Source organism: Tympanuchus pallidicinctus, unplaced genomic scaffold (genome assembly GCF_026119805.1).
Source record: "Tympanuchus pallidicinctus isolate F22 unplaced genomic scaffold, pur_lepc_1.0 scaffold3, whole genome shotgun sequence".
NCBI lineage: Eukaryota > Metazoa > Chordata > Aves > Galliformes > Phasianidae > Tympanuchus > Tympanuchus pallidicinctus.
Genome location: NW_026294747.1, coordinates 100,886,332 through 100,909,223, shown reverse-complemented (window position 1 = coordinate 100,909,223; position 22,892 = coordinate 100,886,332). Strand labels below are relative to the sequence as shown.

Genomic DNA, 22,892 nt, shown 5'->3' with positions numbered 1-22,892 from the left:
ATCACGTACTCTTTGTAGATAAATATCTATTGACAGACGTTTTTTGATGCTACTTGTGCTTGCTTTCTTAGAGTTTAGAGTGCGTCGATCTAGATTTAAGCAATATGCATCTGCTCTCTGGTCATAGCGTTCGGACACACTGAGCACTTGAGGCAAGCAGTCAGGTTCTTGCTTCTTTACAAACATTAAGAACAATTCACTGCATAATTTTTTCCTAGTTATACTGATGGAGGCATAGAACTGAGTGTTAAAAGATCATTGTCAGCTTTGTGTTATGTCGTGCTTACTGATCTCACCCACTAGTGTCAGTGTGATGGGCTGACTGTCATGGCAGATGGAAATCTTCTGAGAGGAAGAGCTGAGCCCTCAGAGTGAATTCTTCTGCTTACTCCCACAGTCACATTGAGAGCTCCAGACATTAATGGCAGATTTCTGGCTGTATTGTGAAATGATCCTTACTCCTTTGCTACAAGCCAGTATGAATTCAGAGACTTTGGGTTTAGGTGTTTCAAGATGCAGCTGTTTTCCTTTTTAATAATCTGCTTGTGAAAAGTTTTCCGTGTGCCCATATATCACTTCATGGTCCTGTGCAAAATGTAGAGTGTTGAGTGGCAGAGAATATTCAGTCCTGCCTGACTGTGCAAACTCCTGAGGATCTTATGGCATGTCATTGGTGTGAATAACTAAGCTGGTGTTTTTAACCAGGCAGAGTGTAAGTAATTGCTTCGCTGTGAGGACCTACCAGTGCCTGTGCCCACAAAGGGAGAATTCATGCAAAGAAGGAACAACTGCAGAAACACAGCTAGCTGACTGTGGGGACTGCGCTGGCTTCTGCCATCTTAAAATGGCTGTGAGGCTATAATCTGCTTTCTTTTACCTGGCACAGACATCTTCAGATTACGCAGGCTTCTCTCCTACAAGATAGGTTCATTATTGTCTTTTTCCAAGTGATCTGGAGAGGATCTCATCTGTATGAAGAAGTGATGCTTGGAAGAACAGTCACTCCAGTGAGCAGGATTGATCCCGTGATTGCATGAAGTTTAAAGGCCACTGTCAGAATCAATTTGTCAGCATTTAAGAAAGTTGATGACTCTCTTTTTCTTTTCTTTCTGTTCATCTGTAGTATTAGAGGGAGCAGCCATGTTTTCTACTAGTTAGAACCTTTGGCCAAGCCCTAGAGATCTTCAAGGAATACCCTCTGGTCTTCCAGATTGCTTTGTTACTATTTTACTTTGTTTTAAGCAGGGCAATTGAACTGTTCCTTTATTCTTCGTGCCAACTTTTGACAGGTTAGTAGTTAGTAGCGTATTTTTTTCTTCTCTTCCATGTCTCTTGAGATTTTTTTGTGTTTGTAGGACCTATATAGTTTATCTCAGCCTTGTTTTGTGTTGGCTAAGTCAATTTAAGACATAACGCCAGGTGCTGCATGAAGGCGGGTAACACGCTTTGCAGCCAGAAGCTGACCTGTTGTTTAGGCAATTGCATTTCACAGACCTTTCACATCTATTCACGGTACAGAAGACAATGAACTTGAAATCATTTTTTTAAACCACCGTGCATGTTACATTCATCTCTATAGCAACTATATAAATAGATCTATCCTGGAGATTAATCACAGAATCACAGAATCACCTGGGGATATTTTTAATATCTCTTTAAATTCAGGTTTCTTCCTGAAACTTGTAGTATATTTCTTCAGCCCTTCAACTCAAGGAATGCTATTGGTTGTTAAATTGAACTGTATTTGACTGTGATAAGTGAGTACGCTGTGTGATATTGTTAATATACGTGATAGAATTGGGAAGATCTGTGTGAGCAGATAACTCCTGCTAGTGCTGATGGTACAGGGATAAAATGTGTGCATGCTAGCTGTCTGAGCATCAGTCAGCCCAGTCAAGGAGTCTGCAGCCAGGAGTGAAGCTGTCATTTCCTCATCCTTTTGCTCATGAGTGTGAGAAATGGCTTTGTTGTGCCTTGGCTTTGGCTATCCATCTGTACCCAGCAGATATTCCAAAGCCAGGTTTTACAGACATTTGCCAGGAGTAACTTCTTTATTCAATCTCGCTTAATGTATATCAGTAAAAGAAAACATTTCTGGGGATGCATTTGTTCAGCTAAAGAAATGGGGCTTAAAAAAGAGGAAGTCTATATACCACATGGAAAAAATACCTGGCTTGTGTGGTCATTTCTGTTAGCCAGCTGGCCAGCATGAGTAACGATCAAATTGAACTATACAAAGTAATACTTTACTGTGTCCTTACAAAACTCTGTTGAGATTTGCAGTTTCTGTAAGGTTTACCTTTTTTTTTTTTTTTTTTTTTTTTTTTCTCCCCCTCTTTTATACCAGTAACTTTATCTATGGTGGGGTTATGGAAGGGGAAAGGGCTGGGGGCAGGTGTGCATCAGCAGGGCATGTCAAGTGGCATAGGCTCCAAATGAGATGTTTCCACTGAATGCTTAAAATGCAAGGAAGTGAGAAGTTCAAATCCAAGTCTGACATTTTCTGACATTGTAACATGAGGAGTAATCTCTCTGATAAAGGGGGGCATTTCTAAGACATTATAGCATTTTGATTTCTATTAGATTTTTACATCAAAAATGTGGTTTGTATAGGCACTTATTGTACTGCCATGAGAGGTGGCTGATCACAGGTTAAAACCTGTTTTATTGCTGCACTGTCTGCATATAATCATATGCTGTAGGTTTAGTTTAAGCTCAGCATTAAAAACTAGAATACTTAGGAGTCATATTTGTTAAATTATTTTGCTTTTGTGCTCAGTGGATGCCAAAGGCACCTTTATAAACATGCCTATAATAAACGATTTTTCTCTATGGAGTTAGCTTATAAGATTAGTATTGCTGGGCTTGCTTTCTTACTGCTTTTTGCTTACATGCTACTGAAGAACAAGTTCTTTATGTAAGTATGTATTTGGGGGGTATCATTAAGCTTTTGTAACTACAATTGTATTGGTTGAGTGTATTGCACATTTGTAGGTATAAAAAGTGGGATTGGATTTTACCTGACATGTAAGTGTGTCTAATGACAGTAGATCAAGCACTGACCATTCTTGTCTTAATTCTTAGAGTTTTTTGGATATATACTTTTTTTGCTAGATAAGTTGTTTTTCTAAATAGTTCTCACCTTAAAGGAGAGAGAGACATTTCAATAAAAACTATACTGTATATATTTGTTAAACATTTTTAACCTTCATTTATTTGAGGTCCTGAAATACATAGTGTCAGTCTGCAGTCTATATTTACAACAGATTTTTAAAGTAAAACTTGACCAAAATATTTTTCCTCATCATCTCATTTTTATCTGACAGATGTAAGGTTATCATAGAGCATGTTGTATTTTTTTTCTCTTCAGCAAAAGGAGAAACAATTAGTAGTCTGCACATCAGGTATAGTTATAAAACCCTTGGTTCAAATAATTTTGCTTCTTTTCTTCTTTTCCTTCTGTGAGGTGAATATTTGATTCTGCTTAGCTGTAACATCTGCTGCTAATTTTGACCACCATACAAATTACAAAGGTTTGATTTTTGTCACTGCCAACTCAGTATTGAAATAGTCTTGAGGATTTATTGTGTAATACCATGAGCCCCCTCTAACATCAAATTGTTGATAGCGAGTTTGTTTCATATTCATCACTTAAAACAGAAGTAGCCCTCGTGGGCATGCTTTGAAGAAGTTCAATTCAGATAAAGCAAATGCTAAAATGCAAACCATGGTTGGTTATTTTGAGGCTTGTGTGTGTTGCTAATGTCATTCCAGAAGGTTGCATAAGATTGTGTTTTTCATTTTTTGCTGGCAGGTGCTAAATCCAATGGGATGGGACGCATTTGGTTTACCAGCAGAAAATGCAGCAATTGAGCATGGTCTTCACCCTGCAAGCTGGACACAAAGGTGATTTTTAATGAATATTGGTAGTGTAAAAGTCTGGATGTGGAGCCCAGCAAGAAACAAAACAGAGCAAAAACAGCAGTGTAGCAAGAAGGCTAATTTGCTGTTGTTTTGTAGAAGTGTGCAGGTGACTCAATTTCATAAGCTTGATGTGTCAAGATGATTTTCAGGTCTTTCTTCTCAATTACTTGTAATCAGCTAGAGTATTGGAAAAGTGACATTTCCCAAATGTCTAAAGTGGTGAATAAGAAATAAGTCAGCATTCTGCTAAAGTGAGTTAAATCTTAATGTCGAATACACAGTTAAGAGCTACGTGTTTAGGTTTACTGGCAGTTTTCAGTACTGTGAGAAAGAAGTTAATTTTCTCATTTGAGACCGAGTCTTTAAAAATGATTAGCAGCCATTATTGCTGAGAAATTTTGAGAAAATTTTGTGCTTTAGACCTCAGAATTTGTTGTTGTATGAGGCTCAGAAACTAGTTTTCCAAGTGGAGTTGCTTCTTGTGCTCTAGGTGCATTCCTGAAGCTGTGGTATATTTTTGCACCTCGTGGCTTATCCCTGCACACAGCCAAGCACCACACAGCATCCCCCCCTTCTTTTGCCCCCCAGCTGGTTGGGGTGAAAACTGGAAGGATCAGGAACTTGTGGGTTGAAATAAAAACAATTTAGTAAGGAGGGATAGGAAAGAAAGAGGACAAAAAGAATAAACAAAGCTATGACATGCGATACAGTTACTTACTACCAGCCCAAGCAGCAGCCCCTGCCAACCAAGTCCCCCTTGTTTTACTGTTCAGCACAACACCACAGAGTATGGGACATCTCTCTGGCCTGTCTGGGTCAGCTGTGCCTCTCTCAACTCCTCGTGCACCCCCAGCTCCTCACTGGGCAGCAAGAAGCTGGAAACACTTTGCCTTAGTGCAAGTGCTGCTCAGCAATGACTAAAATGTCAGTTATCAACATTATTATCATCCTAAATTCAAAACACAGCACCATACCAGCGTCTAGGAAGAAAGTTAACTCTACCCTAGCCCAGAACAGACCTTGAGATAATGCTGTTCCTGTTAAGGTCTTGCATGCTTCTGATTTTTGGTTAAGATCATTTGCTATTTTTCCTACTAAAATATGGTGGCAACTGAATTAGCTTAAGGAAAATGCATGTAATTCAGTGTAGACAAGTTCTGTGTCATTTATGCTCAATTTTCTAAATTTCCTTCTTGTTGGCTTGCTATGAAAATATCTGTTGCCACCAAGAAAAAGAAAGAAAATGAAAACCAAACCATTGTTTTCATTTGTTGACCAAGCCTGGAAAGCCAGTGTGCACAGTGTGTTGTGAGACATCAGTTATACCATATGTGAAGTTAGCAAAAAGGAAATGGGAAACCTGTGGCTATGTAGAAACATTGCCTGGACTCTCAGCAAAAAAATCTGCTATCATTGTGTGTCGCTTTGGACAAATACACTGCTTTGGTTACAGGAGCTTATTATTTTTCTGAAGAGTATGGTGGGTAGGCTGGTGATTTCTATCTTCATTTAACAAGCCTGCTGTAGCTAAGCTGTAAAAATCAATGTATCTATTATATCCAAATGGCTCATTTTTAACTCTATTATCTTGTCAGAGTCTTCACCAGAAGGAGCATTACTGTGATCTGTATTTACATGTCAAATGAGGCACAAAGATTGAAGTTTGTAGTCCAGAGAGAACTAGGCTGACATGTGTACTTGCTGACTACAAAAAGGCCAGGGTTTTCTCCTCACTGCCACGTGCTCCCTCCTCACCTATTATATTAGCTTTGGTACTCAGGACATCTTGTTAAACTGCTCAGAAGAAAGCTGTTCTGCTGGCTAAGTGAGCTGAATGAGCTCAGCAGAAAAATGGTGAGCCTGTGGGGCAGAGGCTGGGCAATAGTTGGCTGCCCTGTCAGCTCAGCTTGCTTCATCCAATGGGATCACATGGAAACGTGTGGCAGGACCCTGCTTGAGCAGTGTCTTTTTTCTTGTTGTTTCACATGTTTGAACCAATTTGGCTAGTAGTTATATGTGCAAGATATTTCATAGGGGAAGTAAAATTTCGCCTTTAAAATTTAGTACTGGAAAGAACAGTTGTCTCAGTTGTTGTTATAATATTGCTAGTTAACTCATAGACAAGTTAGCACATCATCATTGGGACTGATTGTAACATCCAAGCAAGAAAATAATTTCTGTAGCTTTTTTTTTTTTTTTTTTTTTTTTTTTTTTCTCCACGTGTGATTTTACAGAGGAAGGAAATTGGTTCATTGTACAGGCAGGATAAATTCTGACCACTCTAGTCAGTAAATTTATCTTATCCACTGTCTCCTGTCCTAAATATTTCTGAAGCTTGCAGCAGACATGACAGGTGTATGTGGAGCTGTAATATGGGACACGTTTTAGTCATCCATGGAATAGAGGCTGACACCTCTTTGAAAGGGGGAACAACATATACATCTCAGCTTCCTTGATTCAGGAGTGAGCAGCGAAATTCACATCATCATGTTCTAAAGAGGTGACTTAAAAATGAGCTTCAATTGATTATTACTCCTTACATTCTCAAAGTCGGGGAAAAAAACTGATGAAGGTGGAATTGCTTAAATGAAACATAAAGAAGCCTTTGTTAGCAAAAATCAGGGTAGAGGCAGAAGCTTTGTGAGAATACCTTGGAATTTGATATTTTTAAGTAGGTAGTTTGAGTGGGAATTTACTTTGAGCAGTATTACTGAAGGTACAATTTCTCCTATTGAAAGTTGTGACTCTGTAAGATTTTCTTGTTTGCTTGTACTGATATTACTCTTCTGGGAAACCTTTTCAGGTTTAAGTGGAGCTCTGCACTCCTAGCAATACCAGACAGAAGATGTGTTGTACAGAAAGGAATCGTTGGGTATATCTGAAACCTGCATCCAAATATGTACAGAACAATTGTATGCACAGCCATTGAAATGGAACCAGGATGCATACCAGAATAGTGATTTTTAAAATTATTATTTAAGATGAATATTCTGACAGATTATTGTACATGATTGGTAGAGAGATAATAGTGTGTAGATGTTAACTGGTACTTTTGGTTTCTCAGAGTTTTACAAGCACCTGAAGTTAAATGCAGTCACATGATGTGAGTAATTGTAAATGAATACTTCTCTTTTTTTCTTTCTGCAGTAATATTCAACACATGAGGGAACAGTTTGATGCACTAGGTCTGTCTTTCACTTGGGAAAGGGTAAGATTTTCTTTTCTAGAATATGCTGTTTTATTTTTTTTGTGGTGAAATACTGCAAAATCTGGAACTTTAAGATTTTGAACATGACAACATAGAAGCCTTGAAAGTGAGCAGGTTAGGTTGTTGCTGTAAGCTGTAAAATTGCATTTGGCTTAAGTGGTAAATAGACCTTCTATGATACTTCTTATCAAACTTGTCACCTTTATTATATTGGCATAATCTGATTATGTGGAACTGTAGGAGAATCTTTCTTCTGAAAGTGATTTCATGTTTACTTTGTGTTTACACTTGGATATTTCTCCACTTTTTTGCTGCTTTCACAGTAGCAATGTTCTTTGTTAGGAGTTTAAGTAATAGTCTAAACAGATGTTTATGAAGCAGAATACTTCTGTTAAGGCGTATATGTATTTTTTTGGAGGAGTGCTCCTTTCAGTGCGTGTTTTGTAATGTAGTCAATGGTTTAAAGCTAGTGCCTTAAAATGTGAGTTTGGTTATGTTCTTTTAAACGTGAAGGACAATCCTGCCTTATCACTGTTGTCCATATCATGGCTGCTTTGGAAACTAGAAATTCTATTTAAAACACTAATGCTTGAGGGTCAGACGTTCACCTTAAAAACCTTACTACTGCAACCAGACACAGCTAATCTCACTTTCAAGATAAAAATGAAAGAAATTAATTTTTGAAGCAATCATAGTAGGGTTATTGCATTAACTGGTGAATCAGCCGCAGTCACTAACTTTATATTCTTAGCAATAATCGTTACTTATCACCTTAATATGATTCTGAATAGCCTGATGGAGATGCTAATCTTGATTTTTTTATTACGGTTTTGTAGCTCTGTAAAGGAGAAGGATTAATTTTCTGGCAGTATGAAACCTATCATCTGTTGTAGTTAATTGAGAAGGTGAAGTTGTTTTTTCTTCTGTGTGTTTCTACATTAAAATGAAATAGTACTTTGTCATATCTTATATATGGCAAGATGTTCAGTAAGAGCATTTTCATAAAAATTCTAGTTTTCTTGGTAACAAAAGTTGCTCTGAAAAGAAATCTTCTTTGAAGGTTCACTTCACACATTCTTGGCAATTATTTTCTTAAGTTTTAAGTGTTGTTTTCTCAGAGGTTTTCTCTATGTGTAATACAGCAATAGCATGAAATGGTGAAATCATGTGTGCGTATCAGTATGTGCATATGGAACACACAGGAGCTGGATGTCCTAGAGTGCCTTTGAAGAAAATTGGGAAGTTCACTGGTGTATACAGACCCTTGTGTGACCCTTAGGTTCTGAAGAAGAGGTGGAGAACTGATAGTAATGAAAACCATGTCAGGAAGTATAGGTGTACAAGGAAAGCTCATTTGTCATCCCTGTGCCTGTTCTTTGAGACCTATCTCCACTTTCCTAGCAAACCATGTTATAGTTAATGAGCTTTCAGAAGCCTCTGAATATATTTGGAATGGGCATTAATACTGTACAACTAAGCTCATTTTTAACAGTTGTATAATTAAAACAATTCAGAATGCTTCAGAGGCACGTAGTCTGTGTTTTTGAAAGATGAGTTTTTAAAACAACTGACCTGTGTACTTTGAAACACAGTGAAATGCCTGCATTTTTATTGCTTGAGTTTTATTTTACCTAGAGAGCTTGCCTTATTAACTGCAGTGAGAGTGACCTAGATGGTAACCATTAGAAACAGAGATTTTTAATCAAGGCAAAAAATGTACGATGCCTGAAACATACCTATTGTACCTTGTATTACAGTATACTGTTAAATTAAATGCACAGATGTTTAAGCTAGGTCAAAGAATGTCTTTGGAAAGCAATGGCTTAAGTTACAGCAGTGTATAGTCCAGGCTGCTAAAGCCTGCTTCTCTGCAAGGCTAATTAAACTGAGCAGAGCATCTTACTGTCTCAACTGTACTGCTGCTGGGCTAACTCGAGCATCTTTGCACAGCAGTGCACCGTGCTGTGCAGGTACTTACCTTAAAAGTGAGCTCCTTGAGGTAAGGAATATTTTCTTATTGTTATTCTATATTTGTCTAGCAGTAAATCAGTGGCTTGCAAAATACTGTGACACTGCAAACAAACCCAACAGTGTTAGTGACGCCTATGAAAAATGAGAGAAAAACATCTTTGATATGAGTTAGTCTAATTAACTGAGACTGTTGTGCAAAACAGGAGTTGGTTTTTAATCAAATTCCATTGGTCTTTTTCCAGCATGCTCCTTCATTTTGTTGAAGTGCAGCACCTAGCAAGTACCTGCTAGGGGAAACGCAGCCCCTATTTAAGTGTGGGGTGAATTGTCTTTGTAAAGCATGGAAATTTTGTAATAGCTGCCAAAGAATCCTGTAGGGCCAGCTGAGATAATGTGGGCAAAACTTAAGTACGTTTTACAAATGTTGGGGGGAAAAAAAGATGAGAAAGGAATAAAAAGTGCATTTGGAATATTCAGTGCATGGAGCTGTGCTGAGGAAGCTGACTGTTTACAAAGTCATGTCTGATGTTCAAGAAAGTTTGGTCTAGGAGTATGAAGCCTAGTTTGTTTGTTTTTTTTTGCTTGGTAAAATTACTGTGAGCAAATCCCAGCTCTCCTGGATAATAGAAGTTTCTTGTTATCCGTCTGTTTGTTCTCATTGTTCTCTCTTTAAAAATGCTTTCTCATTTTGATTTGTGTGCCGTTGCAGTCAGTGAAATTACTTAACCAGCAAAGCTCCACAAAGACAGCATAAAAACTTGTGAGATTGTGAGATTGTTTCAGAAAGCCAGGTTACAAAGGCACTTGAAAATTTTTCTGCTAAATAGAAAACGTAAGCAAGCTATAATGTAATTAAATGCATTAAGAAAGCTCTGTAAGTACTTTGCTTTAGAGAAGGCTTGAATACTGATATTGCTCTGACATTATTTCCCTGAAATGTAGATATTTTAAGTGTGTCAAATAGTAATTTTTTGAAAAACAGTGTTATTGTGGAGAAAGATTTAAAGTAATAAAAAGCTAAATAAGAGAGGGAACATTTCTATTGTGAGCCTGCAGATCCAGGGTTAAAAAGATGCAGTTTAAGGATGGAAAAAATGTCTTTGAGACATTAAAGCACTTGGAAAATAAAAAACGTTTTGTTTTTAAGTCAACAACAATTTTGTCTTTGCTGCTGATCAGATTTCCCCAGAATACCACCCCAGACAGCGCTGCAAACTGCCTCTCACTTCTTCTGAAGATTATTTTCAGAAGAATTTTTACGTGCGGTTGTTGAAGATTTGTATCATCCGCACCAAGGGCAGGCAGTGTACGACTTTCCCTTTCTTTTGCCCAGCGGTGCCATCAGGCTGAATGCACGTTACTGCTCATTCATCACTTTACCAGCCTTTTATGTAACTTTCTTCTAAAAGGTGGCCTGTACTGCCAGCATTTTTCACTATGATCAACACTGCCCTTCTGCACTGTGCATTTTAAAAGGAGAAACCTTTGGTAAATTCTCATTGTTTTGGTTTGAAGTTATCATTCTGCCCGAGCACACACAGAAATGTAACGGCAGGCAGGGATTTAACCGTTAGATTTTCCTCTTATCCACCCCTCACCGATAATCAGTCACCCTACTTGTAATTGAATAGAAAAAGGTGCCATTGATATAAGGCTACTTTTTTTTTTTTTTTTTTTTGCAGGATAGATATTTGTGCTCTAAAATGTAAGAACTGCATGATGTTTGTGGCTAATAATGCATGAAACTGTGGGCCTTTGAAATACAAATATTCAAATGAATTTAGAAATGTCAGTTGAACTCTAAACGTTCAAAAATTCAATAATTATACTTGCAGTTAGGTGATATATGCCATATTTAATACCAAATCAGAAAAATGGGAGATTAAAGATATTTAATCTTCTCAGATCTTGAAAAAATCCATTTCAGTTTTTCTCCCTCTTGTCTTTTTAGTCAAGTGTAACATGGCTGTCTTCAGCGTAGTGTAAGTGCTAAGAAACAAAGTGATTAGTAATAAATGAGGAAATTGTCTTTGTTTTTAGTGTCACTGAACAGGTGGATCTTATGGCAAATAAACATTTCTATGTAGTCTGTAAATATTACTTATATTAAAAAAAAGAATAGCTGTGGAAGTTGCTTGAAGGTATAATAACCTTTTTCTTTAGCTACAAAATAGGCAGTTGTAAGAATGTGGCAGATTTAGAATAAATGATGAATTTTAAGACAGGGCATTTGAACAATTTTATTAATGACAAAAATTTGCCATGCAGAACTTGATTTTCTTTATTGAAAATTCTGTCCTGCTGTCTTTACCATTGTTTGACAGCTGCAGTTTTGTATCAGCTCTTCCTGGTGATTGATTCTTTCACTTCAAAGTGAACCAGGTGCTTATGGAGTTTCACTGCTGTCGCAGTAAAAATGCCTGTTAATCTGTAGCTGAGAATGTATTTGCAGAAAGAAATATACCTTTGTATCTGCATGTTGATACCAGCTTGTACCACTGACCCCTTCTTCACGCTGTCTGGGACAGATGGCTGTGCCGACAGAACAGGATTAAGCAAGGTAGTTGTTGGTGTGGGGATAAAGGTTCTTTCTCAGCGTACCTTGGCAATATCTGCTGATCTTGGACGCAGGCCACTTGTAAAGGTGATTTGTTTTAATTGTGTCATTCATGTTGGGTGAAGGAGAAGTAACAATAAGCAGTGGTCAGCTTAAAAGATCAGCTTTGGTGACAGCAGCAGATACATATTTTAGCTAGCAACCTGACAGGAGGAAAAGAGAAAATGGGTGGGAAGGAGGGGGTAGATGCCATCACTCCTCTTTGTGGTTTTGTGGTACCTTCTCAGGTGCTGTGGTGATGGGTTGCCACTCAATCTGACACAGATCTCTGAAGAGCACATGCAATTGACAGCAGAGCAATAAATTTCATATTTGTAAGAAGGGTTCTGGGTTTTAGTGTGTATTTAATCTTTGGAATAAATGAGCTAATATCCTTTTTATATATATTCACTGATCTGCTTTATGATACAGGACTATAAATGTTTGTTGTTTTGCTAGTGCTCAGCACACAGACATCTTAAAAGGCTGGATGAATCCCATCATGCTGTTTTGTAAAGCCCTTACACAAACCCTTCTCTGCATTTCTCAGTTGGGTCAATTCTGTTAATGCATTGCAAATGTTTGTCATGCCTATGAAGCTTAAATGGAAACTTTACCAGTCACTTGAACTTAAGATGATGGCAGCCAACTGGAAGCTTTTTACCAGACATTATCTCTTTAATCAAAATCCAGAATACATGGAAAAATTATTTTTCACTGTACATCTTGATGTGATAAATTGTAGGAGAAAAAAAAAAAAAAAAGACATTCCTAGGTTGTAAGGAGGTTGCTGACTTGTTAACAGCAACAGTCACATAAATGCTTGCTCATATTGCTTGGCAGTGTCGTCATTTCTCTTTCTGAGTCAACATCTGTTGCTTTGAGTCTTCATAGCTATAGGTTTAAATAAATGATGAGCTTGAGTGATCTGCTTGGACCTTTGGATATTTTGCAGCGACCGGACTGCAAATTAACTTCAGTGATAAATTTCTGCTGCATTCCTTTCTAAAACGTGGGTCAGTTTACATCTTTTGAGAGAGCATGGACTTGTGATTCTGTGTACCTCAGCCTGAGAAATGCCCTCTCTTACACACATCTACCAGCCAGGACCAGAAGGACAAAGCTCAGTTCATCTTTATGTAACAACTCACTTTGGCTGTCTTCTCTGTTTACCTGTTGCTCACATAACCTTATGTTGTACTGCAAGGAATGGTCTCTGTTCTTTTGGATTTCTGGTATTAAGAGATGAAACTCCCTTGCCTGAGCAGCATCACACTGACAGAACTAACTTTGCGCAGGCAAAATGTGTGCATAACATTCGTGTGTGTGTGTACATGTACATATGATCAAATGGATAATGCGTAGTTGAAAAGGAATAAGCTAGATTTCTTTTATTTTTTTTTAAGTGCAGAGAGCAGGGTTTAATCAAGCAGCTGCTTTTTATGGCTAAGCCTTCACATGCTGTGCTGAGAACTTGCCATTAAATGTCTCTCTCTGGTCTGGAAAACCTCTTCAACTCACTTTTGGGGCGTATCTACTCAAAGGCCATAGTAATTGTTCAAAGCAGTGTTTCAGCAGTTTTTCAGAATATAAAGTTGTAGACGTGGTGAAATTTTTATACTAGGGTGTCTCAGATGTCATTTGAGCTGCAGAGGCTATTGCTGATTCATCTGTCGCAGTGGTGGGATGCGTAGATGATGGGAAAGCCTAGGTAAAAGATGCTGTAGTACCATTTGTTGATAAATTTGTTGATAAACGTATTCAGTTTGCACTTAGTTAGCTGGCATACTGAAAACCCTGTAAGCCTGACATCAAGGTATATTCTTGTTGCTTTGAGCTTCAGTACAGGTGTTATCTTCAACTTCAGTAAGTGCCAATGAGTCAAAATTTGTCGAAATATTTCTTCTTTACAAAAGCACAAATTAATCGGAAAAGATGTTGACAGGAAAAATGTGTTTTGCTTATTGCTGCATATTTAGGAGGCAATTAGGACTTCAGTGCTGAATTACGTGGTTGTTTTCACTTTGACCAAACTTTAAAACACATGGGTGAAAGCGTATGCGTGTCCATTGCACCTGTAAAGCACTGCGTTAGTGTACACAGCATTGAGTCAGTGATCACATCGTGCTTTAGTGAGCTTTGTGTACTTGTGCTTATTTGAAATGCATTTTGTTGCTTTGTAAGTGTTGGTAGGTAGATTGTTTTAGTTGTTAATATTTATGACGAACTTCAGAAATGTTGGCAAGTTAAAAAAAAAAAAAGTACTATCTGACATTTTTACATGCTGTTTCCTCAACACCCACTCCTCTTTTTTTATGCTGTCATTTATTTTTATCCGTCTTTATTTCTCTCTTACACTTGTGACTTCTTGTGAGATACCCTTCACAACTCTTCCATCTTGAAGTTTGGAGTCTTACCCCCTGCTCCCTGCCTGCCAGCCCAGCATTATCTTCTGTCAGCACCTCACTTCCTCAGTGCTGTTCTGTCCTCTACAGGCACTGGTTCAGCTGCAGACTGCTCTGCTCTCTCCATAGCCAGATCTGAGCTGTCTCTGAACAGCCAACAGCTCTTTCTGCTTTTCAGTACTTAACAGAGAAAAAGCCACCATGCCTGAGATGACTTCTTGAATAGCTCTGCTTTTTTTTTTCTTCCTAATTTGGCTGTTTCCCTCTTCAGTCAGCTGTGGTCAGTTCCATTCTAGTGCTCTCCTATCTATCAGCATTGATATTACAGTGTTGTTTTATTCCTTGTTTTATGTCAACAAGTAAACCTTGCTGTGCAATGTCAAACCTGCCCAAGGCCCATGCACTCTGGTTTTGTGTACAGGTGAGTATCACTCATAATAAACATTATCCAAAAATGCATTTTGTTTTCTGTTTGGCATTTAATATACATTGCTGAGTTAATTGCTTAAATTGAAATGCTCCAAGAGGATACTGAGTAGCTTCAGCTATTCTTATTTCATTTCTACAGGAAGTAACCACTTGTTTACCAGAATACTACAAATGGACACAATACCTCTTTCTTAAGCTTTTTGAATCTGGGATAGTGTATCAAAAAGAGGTAGGTACAAACTTTGGCCTGTGATATTTGTACTGCACTAGCTCTAGTCACTTATTAGATCAGTACTTCTGAATGCATTTCTGGATCATCCATTTGCATTCATTAAGTGATTAGATATTTATGGTGCTCTGTTTGGTTATAAATCACTGCAGAATATAATGAATTTTTTGCGTCATGAACATGAGTGGGTATTACAGCATGTCAAGCCAGAAGTGTTTACACTGAAATGCAGGATCAGAACCTAACTACCATTAGTTGATTTTCTGGCTTCAGTACGGAATTTTCTAGGTCTTAACTTCCCTCTCCTGAAGATGTAAAAGATAACAGGATCGTGAAGAGTCTCTTCAGTACTGAGATTGATTGCATTATAGTACTGTGTCTCAGAACTGGTAGAATTGGATAGGAGAATAGCACATTGTGTCTAACCATCTAATTCCTGAGCCCTGTTTGTGACCTGTAACATATTACAGAAATACTAGATGCTGTAAGAATAGCACAGCTGCTTTTCAGCTGGAAGTGCATTAATAAATTCTGGACTTTATATTATTTTTATGAATGACATGAGATTATCTCCAAAGAGAATAATTCAGTTAACCTTTAAGCAGGAGGTGAAACAAAGGTGCTAAATTAGATCCTGAAGAATTATCTAGCCAAAGAAACTCAGTTCCAGAATACCTGAATCTGAACTACTGAGCTGCATCTAAACAAAGCTACAATTTAGTGAATGTTCCTAACCTAAAGCGGAAACTAATAAATTAGCTTTAAAGGTTCCACTGTATTGTATGGGAACCAGAAGATCCTACAGGATATAATAGAGGATATAATCTAGTTATGCTGCGAACCCAGAGATGGAGGTTGATGATGAAATGTTGGAAAGATGAGGTATTCCTGATCCATTTTTCCTATTTATGTCAACAGGATATATTCAGAGATACTAAATGACAGCTAGTAAGAAGATTGAATGTTTGGTGTGTCCTAGCATGCAGACTTTGGTTGTTTTGGTTCTTTTTGTGTTTTTTTTGTTTGTTTGTTTTTGTTCTGTATTTTCCTTTACTTTTTTTTTGTAATAAAAAAAGTTTGTTATCAAAAAGCTAGGATTTATATTTTTTTATCTATAGATATATATTTTTTGAGGTGAATCTGAAAAGCTCAGGGCTTGCAGCTTCTTTAGAAGATACACAAAAGCAGTTTTTTGTGCAGGCTCCCGCTGTTGAGGGATTTTGAGTACCATTGATTGCATGTGCTTTGAGGACTTAAATCAGCATCTGTCAACCTGTAGGAAATGTAATCTCTGAATAGAAACCGGTTGCTTTTTGGCAGAAAACAGATGGCAGAGGTAAAGCCCATAACCCTTGGTCTCTTCAAGCTGTCACGTATCCTTGAAGCATACATCTATCGTGTGTCTTTAGCATACCTGCAATATACGTTAAGCAGTACTTTTGCACAGCTTGAAGTCTCCTGTTTTACAATTTCTTTTAGGTGTGAGGAGATAATTGATAGCCTTACTGTAGAGATAAGAATGATACGTGTCAAGTATTAGTGTGGTGAGCACTCCAGGAGTATGCATGCCTGGCAAAAAAATTTTCTGGTTGGGAAACAGGTTTTGCGTGTCTGGGAGCTGGACTTAGTGAGAGCTAACAGTGCCTGTCTGGATGCTGCAGCTTCTGGAGACAGTGTGTCTTAATTCACCACAGCAAAATACTCTCCCTCCTAAGGTACAGATCTGATCAATGTACTGTGGAGAGTATTGACTTCGCCAAGTGTGTCTCATTTCATTTGAGATGAATTGCTGTCTAGACTGTATTGATTATTTTGATTAGGTACCTGCAGTCTAGTACCATGGTCACCAAACCTGGAGATGATACTTATGCTGTCTGGGGTTCTGACATTTGAGGTTAGATGAGATGAATCCTATCTTAAAAGCTTGTGACCTGATGTAGAGAGCAGATCTAAATAAGCTGTGTGAGATGTGCACTCTCACACTGTGCTCTCGTTGTATTGGTGAAATGTAGTTACTTCCTGGAGCTACTGTTTGAGGCTTTTGTTTTCACAAGGTTGCCTCTGTGAAGTACAAGTAAGATCTAAGGATTTAATTTAATATCCAGGTTTTGAATATTAGTCAGAAGGCTCTGAGAGATGGGAGGACCAAAATGCAAGCCTAAAAGTTCATGGTAAGGCCATTCAGCTGTGCATTTCTTACATATGTATTTGCTTTATGCTTTGGATTATCTCTCTAGGTAAATTTTGCTATTATGAATCATGAGAATATGTCATGCTAAATAATTATACTTGCATAAATCAGTTTGGTTAATTTCCAGAGTTTTCACAAGCTTACCTAGTATCAAAACAAAAGCAGTATTTTTTTTCAACTTCTAGTCATAACCAACTTAACACAAGCAAATGCTGATATTACCTCATGCAGCTGACATTTTATTACTTCCTGATGTTATTTTAACATAGCATGACATTTTTTAGATCTTTATAAATGATAGGATCCTAACTTTAAAGCCAACTTCATAATGTGTTGCATCATTACTGAAAAAAAGCTTGTGTTCTGAAAGTTAGAAAATAGGTCTACAATAGCAGAATGTATTGATCACTTATGATTTCCCAATAAACTTTTTGAAGGCTGTTGTAAAAACTGTATAATGTTATTGACAGGAAATTAGTGGAAGGTAGGCAAATTCAAATTCCGGTGATATGTTGAATTCATTCAAGCTTGATTTGAAAATGAGTTCATTTTTATTAAAAAAAAAAAAAAGACTTTAATTCATTCTTTCATCATGAATTTTGTGTAAATGAGTGTAAGCTATACTGATAACAAAAATAGCAACAACGTTCGTCAGAAAGATAGGGTTTGTATATCTGTTTTTCTTCTGTCCTCACCAAAATGTTTGTGAAATGATTGTTGTATTTACTTTTTCTAAGAATGCCCAGCAGAACTGCAATTAAGCATTGTCAGTTTGGAAACTGACGTTTCAGAAGGTCGTCAGTAATGGATGAAACGTGAATAATACCAAAGCAGAGAATGTGCATAGGTTGAGATAGTAAGTTCTCCCAGTACCCAAAGAATGTAAACATTTTAAATAACGTGTAATGTATTTCAGTGCTCTGGAGCTGGTGCTAATGTTTTTTATTTAAGCTGATTTAACTTTGATTTTGTTCAAATAGTAGGTAAAACTCAATTTAATAGACCATCACTTCTATCTGTTCATTTTTTCTAGTTAGTGTCTGTCATTGATGCTACGTCTGGAATGACTGTCAGTGCTCTGAGGGTTTTTGAGTGTGATTTTACACCCTTTATCATAAACGATCATCTAATTTGTTCAGTATTGCTAGGGGAAGGTTTTGCTTTTACTCCCTCCCCACCATGTCTGAATACAACACTACTATTTATTTCACTTTAAATTTTCTTTAATACATTTGCATTGGTAACTGGTAAGAAAGATGATTGCAAAAGTAATTCACACAACTGACAAGAAACGTGTGGAAAATAACAGGTCTTTCACTTCAATGTAATAGTTCTGTGTGACAATCTCCTCTCATGTTGTATATCTTCAGTCATCTATCCCCTTCAGTCTCACTCTCAACACCTTTGGATTAGTGGTGGACAACTTTTAAGCATCAAACTTCAATTTGCAGTATTGGAAATTGGAATACTTAGCCATCAAACCAGGCAAATCCTGCAAACCGCTTTTTTCTTTTAAACATTCAAAATACTGTCGCTTGAGTCTGCATTGCAGATGCAAATGGATGTTATAAAAGTGTAGAAAATAGGAACCCAAAAAATGTTTCAGGATAATCTTTCTGTTATCTAAAAAGTAAGATTCTGTTTTTGAAATAGCGGCTTAAAATATTTTTTCCTGAAATGATTTCAGGCCTTGGTGAATTGGGATCCAGTAGATCAAACCGTTCTAGCTAACGAACAGGTGGATGACAATGGCTGTTCGTGGCGCTCGGGAGCAAAAGTGGAACAGAAGTACCTCAAACAATGGTTCATTAAAACTACTGCGTATGCAAAGGTATGAGGATACTGATTTCGGAATTTGTGGTAGCATTTAAGGAGATGACTCTTTTCCCAGAAATATTTATTAAGCTGAATGGGGTCTTTTATGTCTACATGTTTGCATAATATGTAACTATATACTAATATATGTGATTCGTGTGTGTTTTTTGCTGTGAGCTGAAATCTGGACTGCAGCGTACAGCATATCTTCCACATCTGTGAGTTCTTAAAAAGAAAGCGTCACCTTCCTCTTTTATCTGGATGAAATCTTTATGCCATTCAAGTGCTCTGTGTATTGGGACCTCAAGTATAGATTGAGAAAATTATGTCCAATAAAATATTAAAAATTAGTCTTTAATAAAGCTCATATTCGAGAGACCTAATTTCTACCATCTTTTAGGGAGTATGCATGTCAGGTCCATTCATAATCAAGAGAAAACCATAGATCCTTTGATTCTCCATGTGCAACGAGGATAGTTTGAGATGTACTTTTTCTGATTGTTCTGGCAGTAAGGAGGGAACATTTGCTGTATTTGAAGGAAAAATTGAACACGTCTGCACAATCACAAAATGATCACAAGGTTCTGAGCTCTTTATCAGTGCTGTTGTTGTCAGATTTCATGATCACTGTCACGTTTCAGGGTCTGCCCCAACTTTTTGCCTCAGTTTGAGGTTGGAAATTCTTCAGAGTTTCTATTCTAACAAATACATTTTTGTCTATTTCTTTATAGAGGTTATAGGAAGTAATGACTGATATTTCTGGGTTGTATCCCTGCTTGACCAAATTACCAGACTTTTATTTCCCACTGAGAAAGGTGAATCAGCCTTAAATTTCTACTAAAGAGAACCCAACCTTGAAGTGGAAACCTTTCAGTAACCTTAAAACACCTTTGGTTTACAGGATTATTACCTTTTGCTCATCCACCTTTCTCTAGGGAGGAGGATCTACCTTTTTGCTTTAGTCTCTAAGTTAAGAAATACAATTATGGGTAAGACATAAGCTTGGTAAATGATCAGGTCTCCCAAATTTCATTATCCAGTAAGTAAGCTCTACTGAAAGCTGAGGACCTTTTACATCCACAACCATTTACCTCCCTGCAAAAGATCTCATCTTGAGAGACTGCTGTATGCCCTACCTACAAAAGAAGGAGGAGGGTTAGGGTGCAGGAAATGCTCCTTAACATCTGATCATGAGTGAGAGCTGTTTCTATTTCTTATTTAGGGATAAATGTTTGGGTCAACCTCCACCAAACCTTTAATCATTAATACAGAGGACAGTGAATATTCTACAGATCTCTATAAAGCTTCCCAGAAGTTTGTGCTGTGCTTGATTAATATTCTGTAGTTGATACAAATAAGTCGATGAATTATGCCATACTGCTCCCAGCTCAAGTGCTTTGGCAAGCATTGCCTTCGTGTGCTCCTGCTTCTCAGTGCAATGACAGATGCTGCCAGTTACTAGCAGGTGGTTTGGATTTTCCTCTTCACTCACTTTTCCATTTTTTTTGCTGTGGTCCTGGCAAACTTTAAACAGTCTCACTCTGTTTCTTTTGGCAAGGGTTTTGTACATTTGGTTGTTCAGGGGAATTTTTTTTTATCCAATAACTGACATTAGATGGGTTTCACAGCTCAGAAGATTAAGATAAAGAAATTTCATTTTTTATTACTTATTTTTTTCTTTCAAGTTGCAAATGACTAGCTGATATGGTACATTGTGTCTTACCTTCTGAATGGCCTGTGAACTGCAAACTGGAGATTGCCCATGTGAGGAAGACGGTCTCTGAGCTATCACTGTCAAGATACTTCTGTCTCCTGGAGACAGTGTGTCCACACTGAAATAACCAGGAAGCTTCACAGTAGCATCTCAAGAGAGAATGCCATATCACAGATTTTATATGCTACAACTTTGACTCCTCTATCTGAATATATTGACTAATTTTCCCCAGAACTCAACTTTCCACACACTTATTCCTTGCAGTAGTCACTCCAAGTACTTTTTAAGGCACTTTTATGTGACTAGTCCTTTTATGAATCAAAGATACCTCTTTGACTCTAAGAAGCTAAACATTTTTAACACCTAAACGATTTTAGGATGATAACATTAGTGATGAGAATACCTTCACTTCTGAGGGGGGCAGTATTTGTTGTCTCTTGTTCCTGAAAGCACTCATCTGCGTAAAGTATTTACCTGGCTTACATCATGGATGAGAACTACTACCAGAACAACTTCCTTTTCTTTAATGTTCAGAAACTCTGGGTACGTGGCCTCTAATCATAAATGAGTACAACAAATAGTTTTTGATCTTTACCTGAGAGTTTATCAATGAATATACCTCTTCAGAAAAATAGCAGGTTCTTTATAGATATCACTTCCCTTTTTATTTCTTCAGTTGTTTGGAGCTCACAATTAATATGTATATAGTAACTTTCCTGCAGTTATTTTCAGGAACCTGAAGTGAGCCTTCATACTCCAGCATACTGCAATAGCAGAAGGTGTTTTTATACAAGCTGGCCTGAGATTATGATGATTACTTGTTGTACTTAATATGCTATGCTGCTGTAAGAGGGAAATCTGAGAGGACATTATAAAGATTATCTTTAATGGAATTAGTCATTTTCTGTGGTTAATCTTTTTGTCTCAAAGAACAAAAAACAAAAGCCAACACAGAAATTGAAATTCAGTTTTCCAGACCTTGTCTGGACTTGAGATCTTCATTTCTCATTTCTTTTCCAATTGTTTGGTATACTTCTGTGCATTTCTGCTTCTTTTCAGAGTGACCAGAAGGCTAAAGCAAAGTGGTTCCAGATTGATGATGTCCAAATCATTCTGATCTAAAGACCTACAATTTCTGTCAGCAGACTAGCCTCTAGATCTTTGAGCCATGCTGCCAGAATTCCTATCAGTACTCACCTGCCCCTGTATTTCCTATATCTCGCAGCTTGAACAAATTCATTGGCACAGCGAAGATTTGTTGTGTAAGATGTTCTTGCTATCTCTGTGTAAAGCTAGTAATGTGGGGCTAAGTGGATCAGTGAGTTGTATCCACAGAAGTTTCACTACTTTTTATTCTGAAACTTTAAAATGGGAGATACAGAGAGATTAGCAGATAGCAATTTAATCCTTGCACCTTTGGGGGAAGATTTGTATTTCTTCTCTACGTTAGTTACTTTTGGATTTGGACGGTTAGTAATTTTTTAGTGTGCACTGCTTTCCCCTTCCTCTTTCTCCAGTGATGCTTAATCTGGTTTTGGTACTCTGCTCACCTTTAGCTTCCTTCAGTGGTGACTACTATTCCTTTAGAAAAGCTTACAGAAATTTAGGACCAAATGCCAGAAAGCTCCACCTTCCTTGACCTTTTCTTGCAGCAAGGCTCTCTGCAAATCACTTGTTTGTTCCAGAAGTTATCCCTGGGTTTTCTTTAACTTAACACAGTGAGACAGCACACTGAAAAATGCTTTATTTCTGCTGTGGCACCTTACCATATGGATTAGAGGAAAATACAAGTCTTTATACTGCAACCATTTTTTGTAGACAGGGATCCATTTAAAATATATTTAATGAGTCTGTTATTCTTTAGTTCTTCATGCAAATTACCAGCTAGCAATAATAACTGAATGATATGGATGCCTACAATTTATTTTCTATTTGGAGCATCCACAAATTATCTTGATGTAACTATACAACCTATTTATATTGCATATTGATGGTCTTTCTAGTCATCTGTGTTTCTCTTTCACCCATTTGTCTTTCTGGTTTTTTTTTTTTTCTCTGTCTCCCAACTAACAAAAATAAATTCTGTGAACATTAGTCTTCATCTGCATGCTTTATTTACTACTCAGGTAGCAACAAGGCACTACTTGATCAGTGATGGGTGGTGAAATCATTTTCTGTGCTTGCAGTAGTCTGTGTTTAATTTATATGCACACAGTATCTTAGATTCCTGTTGCGTCCAAGGAACCATCTTCTGTGGATTTGCTTTGAATTCTTTATTTTTTCTGCACCTGTTCCTAGTCCTTCTTTGAAACAAAAAAATGCAAACAGACAAAGCAGTGTTTAGTCACATAAGGTACCATTGGCAGTGTGTTTTTGTTTTTTTTAAAGGGCAAAAGAACTGACCATTCTT

The 22,892-nt window shown here is 37.4% G+C and overlaps 1 protein-coding gene across 2 annotated transcripts in view; it reads left to right on the top strand.

Moving 5' to 3' along the window:
- LARS2 (leucyl-tRNA synthetase 2, mitochondrial) overlaps positions 1-22,892 on the top strand; it is an 82,545-nt gene that overhangs the window by 9,598 nt on the left and 50,055 nt on the right. For both annotated transcript variants that reach the window (XM_052694217.1, XM_052694218.1), the window contains exons 4-7: positions 3,815-3,906; positions 7,072-7,132; positions 14,673-14,762; positions 18,641-18,784. In XM_052694217.1, the coding sequence (XP_052550177.1) occupies positions 3,815-3,906; positions 7,072-7,132; positions 14,673-14,762; positions 18,641-18,784 (387 nt within the window). The remainder of the gene's footprint in view (positions 1-3,814; positions 3,907-7,071; positions 7,133-14,672; positions 14,763-18,640; positions 18,785-22,892) is intronic.